This window comes from Eurosta solidaginis, chromosome 2 (assembly GCF_040869045.1).
Source record: "Eurosta solidaginis isolate ZX-2024a chromosome 2, ASM4086904v1, whole genome shotgun sequence".
NCBI lineage: Eukaryota > Metazoa > Arthropoda > Insecta > Diptera > Tephritidae > Eurosta > Eurosta solidaginis.
In genome coordinates, this window is record NC_090320.1 from 83,208,775 (window position 1) to 83,231,162 (window position 22,388).

General features: G+C 43.5%; 1 protein-coding gene across 3 annotated transcripts in view; it reads right to left on the bottom strand.

The window, feature by feature from the left end:
* Kr-h2 (Krueppel homolog 2) overlaps positions 1 to 20,514 on the bottom strand; it is a 56,510-nt gene extending 35,996 nt beyond the window's left edge. The window contains exons 1-4 of one of the 3 annotated variants that reach the window (XM_067765945.1): positions 20,373 to 20,514; positions 14,491 to 14,685; positions 14,180 to 14,429; positions 13,983 to 14,116 (exon numbers count right to left, since the gene is read on the bottom strand). In XM_067765945.1, coding sequence (XP_067622046.1) covers positions 13,983 to 14,116; positions 14,180 to 14,429; positions 14,491 to 14,678 — 572 coding nt within the window. In that variant the 5' untranslated portion in view covers positions 14,679 to 14,685; positions 20,373 to 20,514. Of the gene's footprint in view, positions 1 to 13,982; positions 14,117 to 14,179; positions 14,430 to 14,490; positions 14,686 to 20,062; positions 20,082 to 20,320 lie in introns of those variants that run through there. The other 2 variants (XM_067765944.1, XM_067765946.1) reach the window with 2 other exon arrangements.
* Positions 20,515 to 22,388: the final 1,874 nt, after the last annotated feature.

Genomic DNA, 22,388 nt, shown 5'->3' on the forward strand with positions numbered 1-22,388 from the left:
GTAAACCATCCAGAAATGATGCCGGAGGAGACCCCAAATTATCCCGCTAAAGTCCCAAAATGACCCCGACAGGGTCCCGGACGGATCCCGTAAACCATCCAGAAATGATGCCGGAAGAGACCCCAAATGATCCCGCAAAAGTCCCAAAATGACCCCGACAGGATCCCGGACGGATCCCGTAAACCATCCAGAAATGATGCCGGAAGAGACCCCAAATGATCCCGCAAAAGTCCCAAAATGACCCCGACAGGGTCCCGGACGGATCCCGAAAACCATCCAGAAATGATGCCGGAAGAGACCCCAAATGATCCCGCAAAAGTCCCAAAATGACCCCGACAGGATCCCGGACGGATCCCGAAAACCATCCAGAAATGATGCCGGAATGGACCGCAAATGGTCCCGAAATGACACCGACGGGATCCCGGACGGATACCGAAAACCATCCAGAAATGATGCAGGCAGGTACCCCAAATTATCCCGAAATAGTCCCGAAATGACCCTGACGGGATCGCGGACGGATCTCGAAAACCATGCAGAAATGATGCCGGAAGATACCCCTAATGATCCCGAAATAGCCCCGAAATGGTCCGACGGGATCCCGGACGGATCCCTAAAACCATCCAGGAATGATTACGGAAAGGACCCAAACTGACCCCGAAAAAGTCCCGTAATGATCCCGGAAACCATCAAGAATTTATCTCTTGAAGGTACGCAAATGATCCCGAAAGTACCCCGACGGGATCCCGGACGGATCCCGAAAACCATCCAGAAATGATGCCGGAAGGGTCCCCAAGTGATCGCGAAATAGTCCCGAAATGATTCCGGAATAGTCCCCGAAAATGTCCCAAAATAACCCCGACGGGATCCGGACGGATCCCGAAAACTATACAGAAATGATCCCGGAAGGGTCCCAAAATGATCCCGAAATAGTCCCGAAAAAGTCCCGAAATTACCCCGGCGTAATCCCGGACCGATCCCGAAAACCATCCAGAAATGATCCCGGAGGGTCTCGATATGACCCTTACGGGATTACAAATAAGGTGAAGCTAATTATAAAATCATGTTAATAAGGCAGCAGGCGCATTGGAGCGAATAAAAAGTTACATAGAAACATACAGGTAAAGCTAATAAAAGCGTGCTAATAAAAACAATTGAGGGGGGGGGGGGGGGGGGGCGGTTGGCGGGAGTAGAGGAGAGGACCACTGATCGTTCCTCCAAAATTGTCTAGATCTCGTTCTGTATGTACCAGATACCAAAAACTATTGATTTAGGAGAAAATTTATATTGAGTTATAACAATTTATAGATTTTACACCAGAGGGGGAGATAAAGGAAAGGGGGCGGGCGGAGGGTGTCACTGCTTACTTTGTAAGCCCTCGACTTATTTGACCCCTTGAGTCTGTGATATTGGTGAAGGCCAGTATACGTAAAGTTATAATGTGTAAAAATTATTGAAAAATAATTTCTCGAAGGGGTCGTGGGACCCCACCCCTCTTTCCATGTTCGAAAAAAATTTCGCTAGTATACTACTGTCTGTGTCCCAAATTTCATCAAAATCCGTGTAGCCATTCTGGCGTGATTCAGTCGCAAAGACGAAAAAATATAATAATTAAATTATAACTGTTCCTAGGGGGCGGGGACCACGCCCCTTTTCAAAAATATATAGTTAGTAGATCCTTCTAGACTATTGGCTATATGTGTGCAAAATTTCATCCAAATCGGTCCAGCCGTTCTTGCGTGATTGAGTCACAAAGACAAACGTCTGGACAAACATCCAAACATCCAAACATCCAAACATCCAAACTTTGCCATTTATAATATACTAGCCTTTACCCGCGGCCCCGTCCGCAAGGAAAATTTTAAATATATGGGCTATGCTAGCCTGCTTATTATCTGTTTAAAATTTTGTTTTCTGTCTAATGAATTTTATTTTTGTAATTGAGTAAAAAAAAGAACTAAATGAGCTGATAACCTGATAGGATCCCAAATGATCCCGAAATTATCCAGAAAAAGCTACGAAATGACCCCAACGCTATCGCGGACGGATCCCGAAAACCATCCAGAAATGCCCCGAAAGGGTCTCCCAAAAGTTCCCCGAATAGTCCCAAAAAAACCCGAAATGAGAGCGACACGATTCTAGACGTATCCAGAGAACCACACAGAAATGATCCCTGAAGGTGTTCCAAAATGATCCCGAAAAGGTTCCGAAATGACCCTGACGGGCTCCCGGACGGATCTCAAAAACCATCCAGAAAATATCCAGGAAGGGTCCCTAAATTATCCCGACTAACTCCAGAAAAAGTTCCGAAATGGCTCCGAGGGGATCCACGATGGATCGCGAAAACCATACAGAAATGATTCCGGAAGGATTCCAAAATGATCCCGAAATAGTCCGGAATTGACCCAGATAGGATCCCGCACAGATCCAGAAATGACGCCGGAAGGGTGCAAAAACTATCCCGGAAAAGTAACAAAAAATCCCGAAATGGCTCCTACGGCATCCCGGACGGATCCAGAAATGATCTCGGAAGGGTCCCCAAATGATCCCAAAATGGTCCCGAAATGGATCCCGCTAACCATCAAGAAATTATGCCGAAAGGGTCCCAAAATGATCCCGAAATAATACAGAAAAAGTCACGAAGCGACCCCTAGAGGATCCCCAAATGATCCCGTATTAGCCCCGAAAAGGTCCCGAAATAACCCCGACGGGATCCCGGACAAATCCCGAAAACCATCCAGAAATGATGCCGGAAGGAATCCCAAATGATTCCGTAAAAGTCCCGCATTGATTCCGACGGGATCCCGAACGGATACCGAAAATCATCCAGAAGTGATGCCGGAAAGGTCCTCAAATGATCACCTAATAGTCCCGAAATGACCCTTAAGGGGTCATGGACGGATCCCATAAACCATCCAGAAATGATCCCGATATAGTCCCGAAGAAGTCCCGAAATGACCCTGACGGGATCTCGAACGCACCCCTAAATGACCCTGACGGGATCCCGGACAAATCCCGAAATCCATCCAGAAATGATCTTGGGAGGGACCCCAAATGATCCCGAAAAAGTCCCGCAATGATTCCGAGGGGATCCTGATCGGATCCCGAAAATGATGCCGGAAATGTCCTCAAATGATCACCTAATAGTTCCGAAAAGACCCTGACGGGATCCCGAACGGATCCCGACAACTATCTAGAAATGATGCCGAAAGGGCCCGTAAATGATCCCGTATTAGTCGAGAAAAAGTCCCGAAATGAACCCGACGGGATGCCGGACGAATCCCAAAAACCATCCAGAAATGATGCCGGAAGGGACACCAAATGATCCCGAAAAATGCCCGCAATAATTCCGACGGGATCCTGAGCGGATACCGAAAACCATCCAGAAGTGATGCCGAAAAGGTCCTCAAGTGATCACCTAATAGTCCCAAAATGACCCTGACGGCATCACGGACAGATCCCGAAATCCATCCAGAAATGATCTTGGGAGGGTCCCAAAATTATCCCGAAATAGTCTGGGAAAAGTCCAGAAATTACCCTGACGGATCCCGGACGAATCCTGAAAACCAATCTTAAATGATGCCGAAAAAGTCCCGAAATGACCTTGATGGGACCCGGAAAGGATCCCGAAAACTAACCAGAAATGATGCCGGAAAGGTCCTCAAATGATCTCCCAATAGTTCCGAAAAGACCCTGACGGGATCCCGAACGGATCCCGACAACTATCCAGAAATGATACCGAAAGGGCCCGCAAATGATCCCGTATTAGTCGAGAAAAAGTCCCGAAATGACCCCGACGGGATGCCGGACGAATCCCAAAAACCATCCAGAAATGATGTCGGAAGGGACCCCAATGATACCGAAAAAGTCCCGCAATTATTCCGACGGGAATCTGAACGGATACCGAAAACCATCCAGAAGTGATGCCGGAACGGTCTTCAAATGCTCACCTAATAGTCCCAAAATGACCCTGAGGGCATCCCGGACAAATCCCGAAATCCATCCAGAAATGATCTTGGGAAGGTCCCAAAATGATCCCGAAATAGTCTCGGAAAAGTCCAGAAATTACCCTGACGGGTTCCCGGACGAATCCTGAAAGCCATCCTTAAATGATCCCGAAAAAGCCCCGAAATGACCCTGACGGGATCCCGAAAGGATTCCAAAAACTATCCAGAAATGACGCCGGAAAGGTCCTCAAATGATCCCCTAATAGTTCCGAAATGACCGTGACGGGATCCCGCACGTATCCCGACAACTATCCAGAAATTATGCCGAAAGGGTCCGCAAATGATCCCGTATTAGTCGAGAAAAAGTCCCGAAATGACCCCGACGGGATCCCGGACGAATCCCAAAAACCATCCAGAAATGATGCCGGTAGGTATCCCAAATGATCCCGAAATAATCCCGAAATTACCTCGTCGGCATCCCGGACGGATACCGAAAATTATCCAGAAATGATGCCGGAAAGGTCCACAAATGATCCCCTAATAGTCCCGAAATTACCCTGATGGGATCACGGACGGATCCCGAAAACCATCCAGAAATGATGCCGGAAGAGCCCCCAAATGATCCCGAAAAAGTCCCCAAATGACCCCGACGATATTCCGGACGGATCCCGAAAACCATCCAGAAATGATGCCGGAAGAGCCGCCAAATGATCCCGAAAAAGTCCCCAAATGACCCCGACGAGTTCCCGCACGGATCCCGAAAACCATCCAGAAATGATGCCGGAAGAGCCCCAAATGATCCCGAAAAAGTCCCCAAATGACCCCGACATACTCCAGAAAAGGTTCCGAAATGGCTCCGAGGGAATCAACGACGGATCGCGAAAACCATACAGAAATGATTCCGGAAGGATCCCAAAATGATCCCGAAATAGTCCGGAAATGACCCAGATGGGATCCCGCACAGATCCAGAAATGATCCCGGAAGGGTCCAAAAACTATCCCGGAAAAGTAACAAAAAATCCCGAAATGGCTCCTACGGCATCCCGGACGGATCCAGAAATGTTCTCGGAAGGGTCCCCAAATGATCCCAAAATGGTCCCGAAATGACCCTGATGGATCCGGCAAACCATCAAGAAATTATGCCGGAAGGGTCCCCAAATGATCCCGAAATAAAACAGAAAAAGTCACGAAACGACCCCTAGAGGATCCCCAAATGATCCCGTATTAGCCCCGAAAAAGTCCCAAAATGACCCTGACGGGATCCCGAAAGGATTCCGAAAACAATACAGAAATGATGCCGGAAAGGTCCTCAAATGATCCCCTAATAGTCCCGAAATGACCGTGACGGGATCCCGACAACTATCCAGAAATGATGCCGAAAGGGTCAGCAAATGATCCCGTATTAGTCGAAAAAAAGTCCCGAAAGGACCACGACGGGATCCCGGACGAATCCCAAAAACCATCCAGAAATGATGCCGGTAGGTATCCCAAATGATCCCGAAATAGTCCCGAAATGACCTCGTCGGCATCCCGGACGCATCCCGAAAATTATCCAGAAATGATGCCGGAAAGGTTCCCAAATGATCCCCTAATAGTCCCGAAATTACCCTAATGGGATCCCGGACGGATCCCGAAAACCATCCAGGAATGATGCCGAAAGGGGTCCCAAATGATCCCGTATTAGTCGCGAAAAAGACCCGAAATGACCCCGACGGGATCCCGGACGGATCCCGAAAACCATCCAGAAATGATGCCGAAAGGGTTCCCAAATGATCCCGTATTAGTCGCGAAAAAGTCCCGAAATGACCCCGACGGGATCCCGAAAACCATCTAGAAATGATGCCGGATGAGCCCCAAAATGATCCCGAAAAAGTCCCCAAATGACCCCGACAAGATCCCGGACGGATCCCGAAAACCATCCAGAAATGATGCCGGAAGAGCCCCCAAATGATCCCGAAAAAGTCCCCAAATGACCCCGACGATATCCCGGACGGATCCCGAAAACCATCCAGAAATGATGCCGGAAGAGCCCCCAAATGATCCCGAAAAAGTCCCCATATGACCCCGACGAGATCCCGCACGGATCCCGAAAACCATCCAGAAATGATGCCGGAAGGGTCCCCAAATGATCGCGAAATAGTCCCGAAATGATTCCGGAATAGTCCCGAAAATGTTCCAAAATAACCCCGACGGGAACCCGGACGGATCCCGTAAACTATACAGAAATGATCCCGGAAGGGTCCCAAAATGATCCCGAAATAGTCCCGAAAAAGTCCCGAAATTACCCCGTCGTAATCCCGGACCGATCCCGAAAACCATCCAGAAATGATCCCGGAAGGGTCTCGATATGACCCTTACGGGATTACAAATAAGGTGAAGCTAATTATAAAACCATGTTAATAAGGCAGCAGGCGCATTGGAGCGAATAAAAAGTTAGATAGAAACATACAGGTAAAGCTAATAAAAGCGTGCTAATAAAAACAATTGATGGAGGGCGGATGGCGGGAGTAGAGGAGAGGACCACTGATCGTTCCTCCAAAATTGTCTAGATCTCTTTCTGCATGTACCAGATACCAAAAACTATTGATTTAGGAGAAAATTTAGATGGAGTTATAACAATTTATGGATTTTACACCAGAGGGGAGATAAAGGGGGGCGGGCGGAGGGTGTCACCGGTTACTTTGTAAGCCCTCGACTTATTTGACCCCTTGAATCTGTGATATTGGTGAAGGCCAGTATACGTAAAGTTATAATGTGTAAAAATTATGAAAAATAATTTCTCGAAGGGGTCGTGGGACCCCCACCCCTCTTTCCATGTTCGAAGAAAATTTCGCTAGTAGACTACTGTCTGTGTCCCAAATTTCATCAAAATCCGTGTAGCCATTCTGGCGTGATTCAGTCGCAAAGACGAAAAAATATAATAATTAAATTATAACTGTTCCTAGGGGGCGGGGACCACGCCCCTTTTGAAAAATATATAGCTAGTAGATCCTTCTAGACTATTGGCTATATGTGTGCAAAATTTCATCCAAATCGGTCCAGCCGTTATTGCGTTATTGAGTCACAAAGACAAACGTCTGGACAAACATCCAAACATCCAAACATCCAAACATCCAAACATCTTAACATCCAAACTTTCCCATTTATAATATATATTAGATATTAGATGTATGTATGTGGATTAAGGTTTTGAAAGATATGTAAATTGTAATTTAAAGTGCTATAGAAATTTGCTAAATTTGCAAACTTTAACAACAAATAACTTTAAAATTATAAGTTTGCGCACTTTAAAATATATATATTTGTGCTCGGAAGAACTCCCTCTTTCATTTGATACCAAGCTTTACCCCGAACTGGGGGGTGCTATTCTAAAATTTTCCCGAAATGAATAACAATTAAATGCACATTCACAATGACAAATAAATTCATATGAGAGATAAGGCCATATGGCCTTAACTCATAATTGACAAAAAAAAAAATATGGCATTATCTCTCAATACGAAGCGTAATAATGCCATATGGCTTTACCTCGCAATTGGATGGGAGATAGAGCCATATGGCGTTATCTCGCATGGCTTTATCGCACCCCACCGAACAATTATCCTCCTTGGCATAAGGCATTTGCGAACCACGGCCTATCACCTACAAGCCAATGGCTCTATAACCTCCGTAGAGATTTTAGGCTGAGCTTCTCGTCCAATTTGCATCGTGCTCCTTTGAATTTTTCCTACAAATTGGCAGGACTGGACCTACTTGTTTTATACTCCGAACGGCATCTTCAAAGCAGATGAGTTTTCACTGAGAAGCTTTTCATAGAAGAAATACACCCGGAGTGCTTGCTAAACACTGCCGAGGGGCGGCCCCGCTAAGAATTTTTTTTCTAATTAAAAAATCTTGTTTCTAAAATTTTGATGTTGCTTTGTCCGGGGCGTGAACCCAGGATCTTCGGTGTGGTAGGCGGAGCACGCTTCCATCACACCACGGCGGCCGCCATACATAACTGCCTTTGAACTCTACTACGATCGGAGTAGATTTTATTATATGTTTATAAGCCGCTACTAGAACTTTTTTCACAACATATAAATTTAAAAAATAAACTTTTAGTCGTTTAAATTATGTTTTTTCGAATACATATGTTTCGACACGCGAGGTATGTGGAATGCCCCCTATACCCTTAAAACTGTAGAAAAATGGGAAACAAGTCTATTTTAAGATATACTTGTTCACCCAAAATAAGAACCTGGGACTTTTAAGTAATGCTCAGCATTCCACACCAGGCCACCCACACAATAAATAAAGTAAATAAGATACTTTGTTGCAACCAGAAAAACTGGGTTTTGCTTATGGTACATACGGATATACTTATTGGTGTCAACATTCGGGAATGCAAAACATTCTTGGGTGTATACGATAACCCAATAAGTATAATAAACAATTATTAACGATAACTGCAACTATGTTGCAGCTAAAATACATAAGTGGGAATGTGTGAATTGTTGAGTGAGCTTAGTAAATAAGTCACTACATATGTAATGTCAAAAAGACGCCTTATGTATTTTGGTTAAGTGAAAGATTATAAAATATTGAAAAGGCAGTTGTTGCCCGAAATCAAAACGACCTGTCGGTCTTTGTCGGTTGTAAAGCATTATAATAATACTAAGGATCTTTAAATCTTGTATCAATAAGTTAACACGAAAGTAAACCGTAGTTCCTTAAAACTAATGAATAAAGAGTTGAAAATTATAATAACACAAATTAATGTTTTTACTTGATTGCGGTTATCTAACGTAAGTATCCTGCCCAACGTCCACCATAAAGACGTAACTCGCGCGTGGTGTCATCATCAGTTGTGTGTATCGCAACTACACTATTTGATTTAACCTTTTTATGTGTAAATAAATCCTTTTTTCAGTTAAGAGTCGGTTGCTACGAACAAACTGATGGTTTGCCAATCGGTTTAAGAAGGGCTTATACCTTTTCTTTGTAATCTGTCCATGAATACAATCGAAGAACAGTTAATTCAAAGTTCGCTTTTCCCACGTTTCTACTGTTGATACGTTGATGACTGCATTGTTATTATTGAGAGAGACAAAATTGCAAAAACGCTGAATTTTTTCAATTCTTATAACGATAGTATTCAGTTCACATGAGAAAACGAAATCAACAGAGTTACCCTTTTTGGATCTTAAACTCAAGCATAATGATGACGGAGTTATCGACTTTGATATTTATCGAAAGCCGAAATCGACTGAGAGGTTTATCCCGATTGAGTCGAACCATCATCATTCCCATAAATTAGCCGTCTTTAATTCTATGGCTCATCGCCTAGTGAATGTTCCTCTAAGCAGAGCCGCGTATGTAAAAGAAAAGATAAAAATAATGAACATCGCAGAAAATAATGGGTACTGCTGTAGCATTATCGATCAGCTGATAAAAAAAAAACCAGAACAAAAAAGAGCCAAGGGAGAGTAGCGTTTTTTTTTTTTTGACACGGTGGGCGTGGAAGACACTAAAACTTGGTGTAGCATGATGTACGATCCTCGTTATTTCAACGACTTGAAAAGTGTTCAAGCATGGAAATATATGATTAGCTCCAAAAACGTCGACGAAATTGAAATCCCTCTTAAAATCCACAAAGGACAAATGTGAACGTCGAGAAAAACCTGGGGTAAACACAATGACCTGTTTACAGAAAAACAAGGACGGAGAAGAATGGGGCACAAAGTACGATCCGTTGTCTGCGGAGCTATTAAAGCAACGCAACTACTTGATGTTCTGTGGGTTTGACAGAGTCGAGTTAAGGCCCAAAACCAAGCCATCTCAGCCCCTGGTAAATATAAATACCAGCGGCAGTGACAATAAGGGTGAGGGGGATGATACGGTTGACGTGCTGTTCGAAGAACCAGAAGGTATCTAGTAGGCATTTACCTACTGAACAGCAGCATTTGCCGAGTCAATCGGACACCCCCCAAAAACCTTCTCAAGAAGAGCTCAGGCCTTCTGGGTCTAGTGTTGGCCCACAGCGGCCAAACGAGGCAGCGACAGTCCGCCAGCCCAAAACCAGGCAACAAGGCAACCACCTCATGGGAGACCCAATGTCAGAAAAGGGAACAAAAAAGGACGAGGACGAACGGCTGAAGAAGCCGTAATGCCGCTTAACAATAGGGCAAGGAAGGTGGCTACACGTGGCCGCAAAGACCATAAATAGTGTCTCCCCTCCCTATCAAAGCCCAAAAGCAAAGACGTCTGAAATGGCTTCAGGTGAATCTTCACCATGCCAAGGCAGCCTCAGACGTCCTAATTAAAAATTTTGCAGAAGAAGGTCTGTGAATAGCCTTCATCCAGGAGCCCTGGATTCAACACGGTGCCGTAAAAGGCCTGGACAGTACTGATGGTAAGTTAATTTATGCCACCAGTTCTCGCCCAAGAGCGGCGATGCTTTTAAGCAACAAACTAATGTTTCTTCTACTTTTACAGTTTATGACGGCTGATCTCGTAGCAGTTTGGGCTAAAATTCTAACCCCAAGAGGCCATCTTGGCCTCTGCCTACTTTCTGGGGAGGAAGAAACGGCCCCAACAACCGAAACAATAGCCCTCATCAAATACTCTCAGCAGAGTGGCACGCCATGGATCCTCTGCTGTGACGCAAATTCCCATCATAAAACATGGGGTAGTACGAACATCAACAACAGGGGTTAGTACCTCCTTGAGTTTATCAGTAGTAATAATATAAACATTATGAATCGGGGCAATGAATCCACCTTTGTAAATGCTATTAGAGGGAGTGTTTTAGATCTTACTCTGTGCAGGCATAATATGGCCAGCACCGTCACTAACTGGCATCTTTCAGGAGAGGAATCAATGTCGGACACCAAACACATTGTATTCGACATCGGTCACTTTCCAGAACAAATGCCAGCTTTTAGGCATCCCAGGAAAACGAACTGGGAGATTTTCCGTTTTATTATTGAGGAAGCTGGTAACAGCTTATAGCGACCTATAACCACCGTGAAGGAGCTTGACAAGGAAGCTGAACAGCTCCACTGAGACATTAAAACAGCTTTCAATGAGAGTTGCCCCCAAGGAAAGATACGTACACAACGTGATGTGCCTTGGTGGAACAAAAAGCTTGGACAGCTAAGATGCCAGGCTAGGAAGCTGTTCAATAAAGCGAGAGCTACGGGCGACTGGGATTCATACAAAGTCGCTCTAACATCTTACAATAAAGAACTTGGGAAGTCTAAAAGGGGTACCTGGAGAGAACACTGTGAAAAGATTAATGATCTTCCAGCAGCGGTTCAATTACAAGAAGCCCTTTCTAGAGATCAAAGAAATGTAATTGACACCTTGAAAAAAACAGATGGGAGCTACACCACGCGGCCGGAAGAGACGAGCAAACTATTACTCGAAACACACTTTCCTGACTGCACAGCAGGCTATCAATCACCACCTATAATGGCAGATTTGCCAACGATCAGTAGTAATGAAAAAAGCCTAGCAACAAAGCTCACCACTGTGAAACGAGTGCAATGGGCTCTGTCTAATTTCAGCCCATTCAAGTCACCAGGACCGGATGGGGTCTACCCTTGTCTGTTGCAGCAAGGGATAAAGCATATAGCCTCAGTCCTTTCCACTTTGTATAAGGCATCACTACTGCTTTGCCATATCCCGAGCAGGTGGGCAGAGGTTAAGGTAGTATTCTTACCAAAGCCAGGGAAACCCGAGCAACTGCCCTCGTCGTATCGACCAATAAGCCTGAGCTCGTTTCTCCTAAAAGGTATGGAGTAAATCTTAGATCAGCATATCAGGGAGGTCAATCTAAATAAACTCCCTCTGTGTAGGAATCAGTTCGCCTACCAATCAGGGAAATCCACGGAGACGGCTATTCATAGTCTCACGGTAAAAATCTAAAAGGCTCTAGAGTCAAAAAATATAGCCCTCTGCGCTTTTATTGATATATCAGAGGCTTTCGATAACACAACACATCAAGCTATCAAACAAGCTATGATTGACAAGGACATAAGCCCTATAATAATACGATGGGTGCTGTCTATGTTAAAGAGTAGAAAAATCCATTTTGAACTGGGAGGGACAACTGAATCAATTTCGATTGCCACAAGAGGCTGCCCACAAAGAGGTGTGCTCTCCCCTCCTGTGGACCCTGGTCATTGATGACCTCCTTCAGTTAATGAAAACCAAGAGATTTGACACACAAGGATATACAGATGACCTAGTTATTTGCATCACAGGGATGCACGAAGATACAATATCAGATCGCATGCAACAAGCCCTTTGCATCATAGAGACGTGGTGCGATACCAAAGGATTGTCTATAAATCCTAACAAAACTGTTATAGTGCCTTTGTATGTATGTATGTATTTATTTGAAAATTTGTTCCTAGCACAACAATTTTGACAAATTATTTAACAGTGCTAGTCATGAATAGCATGAGCTATAAAAATTGAACATTTATAATAATAATAAATTAGATTAATCAAATTAAATTAAATATAACGGACAATAGTGAAATATTTATGTATGTAAATGTAAATCTTAAAACTAAAGAAAAGTAGTTAATAAATATTAAAAGACAGCAGTAGTGATGATAACCGTTTGCTGGTTATAGATTGAATAGTATTTAACAAATAAAGAAAGAAGACACAAAGAAAGGAAAAGGACTTAGAAATGACTTCAAAAAATCGATACCAATGGGATGTTGCCCACCATATTTCAGGCAGAAATTCATGCAATAGAGGTCTGTGGTAGAGAATGTCTGCGGAGAGGCTCAACATCGAAGAGCATCTACATCTACTGCGTGCCTTGCAATCCTACATAGTTACATCTAAGCTGGTGGATGAATGCACTGAAATCCTTAATGCCCTGGGAGCCAAAAACAAGGTTTTGTTGGGATGGGTTCCCGGACATCAGGGACATGAAGGTAATGAACATGCAGATTACCTAGTAAAGCAGGGTGCTACATCAGCATTCTATGGTCCAGAGCACTTTTGTGGACACACAAAAGCACACACCAGGGAAACTATAAGTAACTGGGAAACTAAACAATTCAGACGTCACTGGATTGATTGCCCAGGGCAAAGCCAGGCCAAACTGTTTATACTTCCTGCAACGAAAGTATCAGCCAAACTCATTAACCTAAGCAGGGAGGACCTAAGAACTCTTACTGGGTACTACACGGGACACTGCGGTCTACGATATCACCTAAGTAAATTAAATCTATCTGATACCCAAATTTGTCGTTTCTGTGAGCTGGATGATGAAACGCCGGTTCACATTCTCTGCGAATGCGTCGCTCTAGCTAGGCAGAGACTATCCCATCTAGGTGGTGGGACTCTTAATCCCTATGTGCCTGAAGAGGTACTTAGATATATCAAGAGCCTACAGATACAAAATGAGGCTGAAAAGTCTTGCACAATAGATCCGTTTTTGTTAGGTTCCTTATGAATATCTCCTATGACAATGTTTAGTTGAAAACTACAACTGATGATGACACTACGCGCGTGTCGAAACTTATGTATTGAATAAAAACATAATTTAAACGACAAAAAAATTTGTTTTTAATTTATATGTTGTGATATAAAAGTCGTTTAGCACCTAATTAAATAAATACTTAAAACAGAATTTTTTTGACAAAAAGATTAGCGTGTTGTTTCCCAAAAGGATAAAGAAAAAATGTGGCACAAAACTTATTTCTTTGAGGAAATTTTTAGGAAAAATGAAGCACCAAAATTCATTCTGTTTGTAATACAGGTAAAACTGGCAAATATAGCTGCCGAAAAAGTGAGGTTATTTTGTTCACATCACCTTTATTACTGCATTGTGGTATACAAAAATATGAAATTCTTGCTGACTCAATAGAAATTTTCGTCATTTCAAAGAAAATTTGTTTAGGTGTGTGCTCAAAGTATTATAGTCGGTTTGGAAAATTTTTTTTGGTCTCCAAAAAAGTTACGACGATATGTTCGCTTCTGGGACTAAAATTTGTTCTAACAATTTCACTTCATATTAAATTAACTTACCTAAAAGTAAATACTACAGCCAAAGGGAATAAAAAAATCTCAGCAAAGGCAGCTGCTTTCAAAATGTTATGAGCCTGAAACTCCACCAATGAAATTAGAAACCTTGCACCCCACCATGAATTTTGGCCAATAATCTGTTTTGTAAAATCAGAAAGTCGTTAAAAGTATATAAAAATATAGAACTTTTTTTTACTCACGTCCAGTAATTTTAATGAATAACTTGATGAATGTAGCACAGCGAATAAAACAATTGGAACAAGAATTAAAAGTGTAGGCTGCACGTTGAAGAATATTAACGAAAACATAAGATAATGACATGAATCTTCAATAAACAGTCGTGCTAAAAACTCCCTGGTAAACGTGAAGGAGGGCAAGCGTTGATGAAGACGTAATGCTGATGTCGCCGCATTCGATAAAAGCACTTTATTGAATGAGCTTTGCTGGTTACTGTATATACAATTTATATATTGGAAAATATTGAAATTTTTTTCACATTTCTATTTTTTACCTTATTATCGGTATCACGTAGCTAACTGTAAAAAGGACGGTTAGAAGACGTGTTGCCCACATAGCTACATCAACCTTATTTGTCCGAACATGCTGCTGCATTTTTTCGAATACACTGCTATCTTGCTGTGATGTAGATGAAGGATTTGAACCACTGTTTTGTTGATTATCACTTGCATCTTCACTCATATTGTATCTGGAATAGAGAAGACACATAAAAACGATATTGAATAGGGGTATTTACAGATTCGCGAAAGAACGGTTCGTACGCATTTAAAAATCAAAAAACAAAGGACACATTTATAATTAATATTATTTTTTATAATTCGATAGCATTTTGCTTGGCGTATCCTAGCTACAAAATGTAGGTTTTTTCTATTTGACCATTTCAAAATGTAAGCGGCCGGGATTATACGTAAAATGGAAGTCGATTGTGATGTTTCCAGGGTCTGCGGTATACTGTGCTGATCCGGAAATAAACAGATCTTAAAAGCTGTCAGATTACTGTAGCGTTTTCCAAGCGGAAATATTAGCCGTAACCAAAACGGTAGAAACACTGGAAGAGAATGGGTTAAACTGCAACCGTGTTAACTTTTATATTAACAGCCAAGCAGCAATTAAGGCAATAATCTCGCATAGCACAGCATCTAAAAGTGTGTTAGAGTGTAAGCAGTTTCTGGAAAGAATCGGGACAGGGAGAAACGTACATCTATGTTGGGGCCCAGGGCATATGGGAATATATGGGAATGAAAAAGCAGATGAACTAGCCAAAAAGGGCGCATCCCTTGAAGCTTGCTCCCTAGACGTCCCAATTAAATTGGGCGAGATTGAGAAGGCGAGAGGTGCACATGATTGACCAAGCAGGAAAGGCATGTGTTCAAGCGCGGTGCTGGAAAGTGTCGAAGATTATGTGCAGGTCTTACAACCTTAGACTAACAAAGTTGCTACTATCATTAAAAAGAGAGGACTGTAGACTCATGATGGTTATTCTGACTGGACACTGCCTTCTGGCGTAACATGCCTTTAAATTAGGCTTGGTCAGTGATAGCAGATGTAGGAAGTGCGGGTTGGAGGAGGATACGATCGAGCACGTTCTGTGCTCGTGCCCTGCACTTGCCAGGCTAAGACTCAAGCTTTAGGAGTGATACAGCTGTCAGATCTAGAAGCAGCAAGTGGCCTAAGTCCTAGAAAACTTCTAGTATGTAAAATACCCACTTTGTAACAATCCTGTATTACAAAACAGGTTATTGATATTGTAACAGCTCTGTGGCGAAAGATAAATGTAATACAACCCTGAATAGAAGAAAAGAAAATAATAAAAAGAAGAGGAAGATACTTCCGGTTAATCGAGAAAAGAAAAAGCGTGTTTGATTTTCAAGTAAAAATATAGATCGATTTGGATCGTTTGATAACCAAACTAAAAGTATTAAAATTTATATCTCAGGTGTGGGGTTTCCACCATACAACATAAATAATCTTATATTTCATTAAGAATAATCACAAGTTGGACATCATCAGCGTACATCAACGGCTCGCAGCTATGCAATAAAATAAACGGCTACCTCCCTGATCTCTCCAGTTTTTTTGCCTCGTTAAACCTGGCATTATCACCGACTAAATCTTCCGCGACGTTATTTACAGCATGGATGTCCCAAATGTCGACCATTTTGAACATCCACGTCGATGGCACTACGCTACCGACTGTCCTACACCCCAGAATCTTGGGTGTGACGTTTGATCAGGATCTACATTTTGGTGAGCACGCAGCCGCAATTGTTCCGAGAATTCAGAGCCGTAACAAAATCCTCAAATCCCTCGCTGGCAGTACTTGGTGAAAAGATAAAGAAACGCTCATGACTACATACAAAGCAATTAGCCAGCCGATTACGTGCTACGCGTCACCCATATGGTCGCCAAGCCTAAAACTACCCACTGGAAGAAGCTACAGGCCTGCCAAAATACTGCTCTCAGAATTGCCACGGGATGTCTTCTTATGTCCTCAGAACACCATCTGCATAATGAGGCGAGAATTATCCCCATCAGGGAGAGAAATGAGATGCTAACCAAACAGTTCCTGTTGAATACCCAGAAACCTGAGCATCCCAACAGACATCTGATTGATGAGCCAGCACCGCCTAGGGGCTTAAGGAGACATATCCGTAAGCATTTTGAGGAAATACGGCACATGAGAACCCAGCCGTATGAAGCGAAAAAACACAAGCAGGTCCTTGGTGAACTCCACAAACAGGCGTCGGACCTTTATGCCGGGAATTGCCCGGTGAATCCAGTACTCAAAGAAAAGTATCCAAAACTCGCGGAAGAGGAACGCATACTCCCCAGGGAAATGTGTGGCACTCTTGCTCAACTTCGTTCTGGATACTGTAACAGGTTAAACTCTTACCTATCCAGAATCAACCCCGGCATACAAAATGTATGCCCTGCTTGCAATTTGTCCCCACATGACACCAACCATCTCTTTAATTTTAATGTGGATCTAACGCCTCTAACACCCCTTTCCTTATGGTCCACCCCTGTTGAAACCGCAAGTTTCCTTGGACTCCCGTTAGAGGATATTGATGACAATTTGTGGGGGTAGGACCCCACCCTGTGGCACCCCTTGTTTAATTCTCCTTGGTTTTAATGTTTCGTTTCTAAATTGCACCGATGCCTGCCGACCACCCAGATAATTTGCGGTCCACCTTTTAAGACATGGGGGAAGGGTAGACCCTTCCAGGTCCTGCAGTAACGAGCCATGGTTGACCGTATCAAAAGCTTTTGATAGGTCTAGCGCTACGAGTACTGTTCTATGGTGGGGTATTGATTTAAACCGCAATTTATCTGGGTGCTAATGGCATTTAGCGCGGTGGTAGTGCTATGGAGTTTTCTGAAGCCATGCTGATGAGGGGCTAGGGCTAGCTGCAAATCTGCTTGGAAATAAGGGAGCAAAATGGCTTCAAGCGTCTTTGCCACTGGCGATAGGAGAGATATCGGACGATACGACTGACCTATGTTAGCTGGTTTCCTAGGCTTTAGTAGCGGGACCACCTTGGCCATTTTCCATTTCTCAGGTATGACAAAGTTGGAAAGAGGCAGATTGAAGAAATGCGCTAAATATTTGAAACCCTCTTTCCCTAGGCTTTTAAGCATCGGCATGGCTATGCCGTCTGGGCCCACTGCTTTGGATGGTTTAGTACGACCAATGGCGTCCTCAACCTCTTTAGCGGTGATGGTGATTGGTGACGCGCTGAATTTGTGTTTATGTGCGTGTCTATTGGCTCTCCGTCTATCTCTGTCGACCGTAGGATGCATATATATTGTCGGCAGAAAGCGCTCGCGCATTTTTTCGCGTCCGACAGCACTTTGTCGCCAAAGGCGATGGAAACTTTGTCTTTGTGCTTAGTCGGATTCGATAGGGACTGTACGGTGGACCAAAGTTTACCCACACCGGTAGAGAGGTTACAACCTCTTATATGCTCCTCCCATTTCGCCCGCTTGTGTTCATCCAGAAGCAATCTGATGCGTTGGTTTATATCCCTTATTTGGGGGTCGCCTGGAGCAAGCTGTCTTATAAGGTCACGTTCTCTCGCTAAGTTTGCGGCCTCCGCCGGGAAGTGGGCCGGATTTCGGGAATTCTCCCGGCGGGAATGAAATGTGCCGAGGCGGATTTAATGACCTTACGGAAGGCACGCTCCCCTTGGCGGGCATCAGTCGGGATAGGGAGGGCAGCAAAGCGGCTGTCTGTAAAGGATTTATATTCTTCCCACTTTCCTTTTTTGAAGTTTATGAAAGTGCGTTTTTCAGTGACGATGAAGTCGGCGGTACGCTCAAGCGAAATAAGTATGGGCAGGTGGTCGGATGCCAATGTTACCATCGGCTGCCAGTTGACGCAGTTTACGAGTTCTGCGCTCACGATTTAGTTATCTGGCGAGCTGTGACAGCTTCCTACCATACGTGTGGGGGCGTCTCTACTACGAGAGAAATGAGATGCTGACCAAACAGTTCCTGTTGAATACCCAGAAACCTGGGCATCCCAACAGACATCTGATTGATGAACCAGCACCGCCTAGGGGCTTAAGGAACCTGGCATTGTCACCGACTAAATCTTCCGCGACCTTATTTACAACATGGACGCCCCAAATGTCGACCATATTGAACATCCACGTCGATGGCACTACGCTACCGACTGTCCTACACCCCAAAATCTTGGGTGTGACGTTTGATCAGGATCTACATTTTGGTGCGCACGCAACCGCAATTGTTCCAAGAATTCAGAGCCGTAATAAAATCCTCAAATCCCTTGCTGGCAGTACCTGGGGAAAAGATAAAGAAACGCTCTTGACCACATACAAAGCAATTAGCCAGCCGATTACGTGCTGCGCGTCACCCATATGGTCGCCAAGCCTAAAAACCACCCACTGGAGGAAACTACAGGCCTGCCAAAATACTGCTCTCAGAATCGCCACGGGCTGTCTTCTTATGTCCCCGGAACACCATCTGCATAATGAGGCGAGAATACTCCCCATCAGGGAGAGAAATGAGATGCTGACCAAACAGTTTCTGTTGAATACCCAGAAACCTGGGCATCCCAACAGACATCTGATTGACGAACGAGCACCGCCTAGGGGCCTAAGGAGTCATCTCCGTAAGCATTTTGAGGAAATACGGCACCTGAGAACCCAGCCGTATGAAGCGGAAAAACACAAGCAGGTCCTTGGTGAACTCCATAGACAGGCGTCGGACCTTTATGTCGGGAATTGCCCGGTGAATCCAGTGCTTAACGAAAATTATTCAAAACTTGCGGAAGAGGAACGCATACTACCCAGGGAAACGCCTGTCACTCTTGCTCAACTTTGTTCTGGATACTGTAACAGGTTAAACTCTTACCTATCCAGAATCAACCCCGACATACAAAATGTATGCCCCGCTTGCAACGTGTCCCCACATGACACCAACCATCTCTTCAATTGTAATGTGGAACCAACGCCTCTAACACCCCTTTCCTTATGGTCCACCCCTGTTGAAACGGCAAGTTTCCTTGGACTCCCGTTAGATGATATTGATGACAATTTGTGATCGGTCGCGCTATTAGGTGGGGCGAACATTGCTACAACAACAACAACAACTTGGCATGGCGTAGCCCAGGGTTATTTTTTATAAGCGCGGCCGAAGGCCGCCAACGCAGAAAGGTGTTCTGTGCAAAAATACTATGGATCCACCCCGGTTTCGGAAGTACCCGTGGGTCTTTTTTCGGTTTTTCGTTAATAATGTTTGAACGGGTAAAAAATGTTAACTTCCGCTTTCGGATTCTTTATCTAGACGTGAATACGCGTCTGTTGATACCTCATTCAAAAAAAAAAGGTCCAATTTTAGGGTGGGCCCCTAAACTGCACAATTACCATAAAAAATTACCCTGGGTGGGTTTAACACCGGTTTGTAGACCAAAACTATATCCGAGTTGAAGTTGGCAGTTTTTATGTGGTTATTACGCGGCCAACAATGAATAAACATATTCTGCGCTAAAGCACTACCTTGCAATAGAGGTCAAATGCTAAAACTAATACTATGGTTCCCACCCCGGTTTCGGAGAGGTCCGGAGTGATATTTTGGGCCTTCGTTAATTTCTTTTGACGCCGGAATATTTTTTTCCATGCAAATTGGCGAATAAAAAATTTAAAGTGCCACAAAAGGCTGAAGAAATCGGCTAAAAATCTAATCTCCCCAAATTTCACGGCAGAAAATTTACTATATATGTACCCATTCATACACGAGCGATTTTCTAACCGTCTTGTAAATTTTGGACGTAAAATCAAAAGAACAATAAGTTAACTTACTTATAACTTAAGACCAGCAATTGATATAAAAGATTTATTTTCCTTAACTTACAAAAAGTGCTTAATTTTTAATAGATAAATGTACAAAGTCGCTACGGCACATATAGTGTACTTGCTTTATCTTATTACTTTGCTGTCTCACTCTCATAGATGGCGTTGAACAGTGCTGGCAACTTTATGAACGAAAATTGCTCGAAAAATTTACATGGTAGATCGCCAGATAGATATGGTGAATGTGACAAATTGTGTATTCTAGCAACCCAAATAAGTATGTAATAGCTCAGTCACATAAGCAGTTTTCCATATAGATGAGTTTAACACAAGCTTGTCATTTGCGCGTGAAAAAAACGCCTATTCTCGCTTAAATACTGCTTAGGATATCCATTTAGCGGCTGTGGTAGCTACAGCAACAGGGTGTACCGAAAAGCGGAGACACAACGCTCTGATGGCCATAGGGTATAACATATAGCTGAATCAGTTGCGATGAATTGTGGACACACATAGAATACATAGAATTAGTGTAGAGGGTGAAACAAAGACACATATTTCAGTTACATCTGAGTATAATGCGTATTGAAATTTAGTAGGACAAAATTTATGAGCAGCAATTTCAGAGGTGTATTTAAAGTTTGTTGCTTAGCAGTCCATATAAAGTTTAAGCGTAAACGGATATACGCGTGTTAAAAAACACGGCTATCATAAGTAGATTGCAAGTATTTTTAATGAGACCGGTAGATAGAGCGACACTGGCGCCATCTGATATGGAAAAGTAGCAAACTGCCAAATTTTGTTGCAAGCAAATCATAATAACAATCTGACATTTGCTTTGGCTAAAGCGCCAAATACACGACACGAACATTTCCGCGAACATTCCCCAATCTTGTTCGCAGCTTTGGCCATGTACCATACGAACTTTTGGCCGAACATTAGTTCTCTTTCAGACAGCGATGAATACGGACAACAATTGTGCTGCAGCAATATTGCTGGCTGTGGAAATTAAGCGTAAAAAAAATTTATACATTTCAATAAATTCACTCAGAAATTTTTTATTGTCCATTTTGCTTTTCCGCGCACGTCTGTTCCGTTCAGAAATTACTACGATTATGAGCTATTTCGCCATACACGCACGAACAGTTCGCGCAAATGTTCGCCAAAAATTAAAATATTACACGACAGAAAAGGTCGCAGAAACATGACATAACGGGAATGTTCGTGTCGCGTTGGCACCCTTTGCAAATGGAATTATTTCTCCCGCAGGTTGGTAATTTTCTAACATTTTTCGGAATTAAAAACTAATATAACAATCGACCACGACACAAAATATGACCCCAGCGGGTTAGAGGGTCAGAATATACCCGCGGTAGGTATGCCTGTCGTAAGAGGCGACTAAAATACCAGATTCAAGGGGCTGTGTAGCGCAACTCTTCAGGTTGCCAGCGCAATATATAGCTTCTCCAAACCCATTTGTCAACCTCACCTATCCGCGGCGAATCCTGTTTCACTAACAGGCGGGGCTCTGGCGACCTTAAGCTCCTCATAGAACTTGGGGTTGGGGAGGGAGGGTATGGCCTGAAGGTTCAATGTGGCCACATAAATCGTTCCCGAGATGGTCGGGCTAGCACCTTAATGGTGTGTGGTACCGGAGGGTACCGGATCTGTATCCGGCAAGGGACCATCACATCGATAACACTTCCCAAACCTTCTGGGAGCAACCTTATCGCTACAACAACACCAACAACTACACAAAATAAGCTAGCAAGTATTTTTGTTGTATAGGGAGAATGTTTATAACAGTGCTTCTCGAAATTTTGTATGTGAATGGGCAAGGCGAAATAAACTTCAGCCAAGACTAAAGTTCCTTCATATTTACAAATGCAACATCTTGGTTGATTGTGGCGATGTTATTGGAATGCGTAAGCTTGTGTTAAAAGCATCTATATGAAGAATGTCAATTTGCCGCGGCCTTAAGGCCCGTATTATGTATCTCACCGTGAATGTTTGCGTCGTAGTTACTCACATTCGCCTAGTGCCGTCTTTCAGTGAGTTTTACAGCTCCGGCTCACGCTCA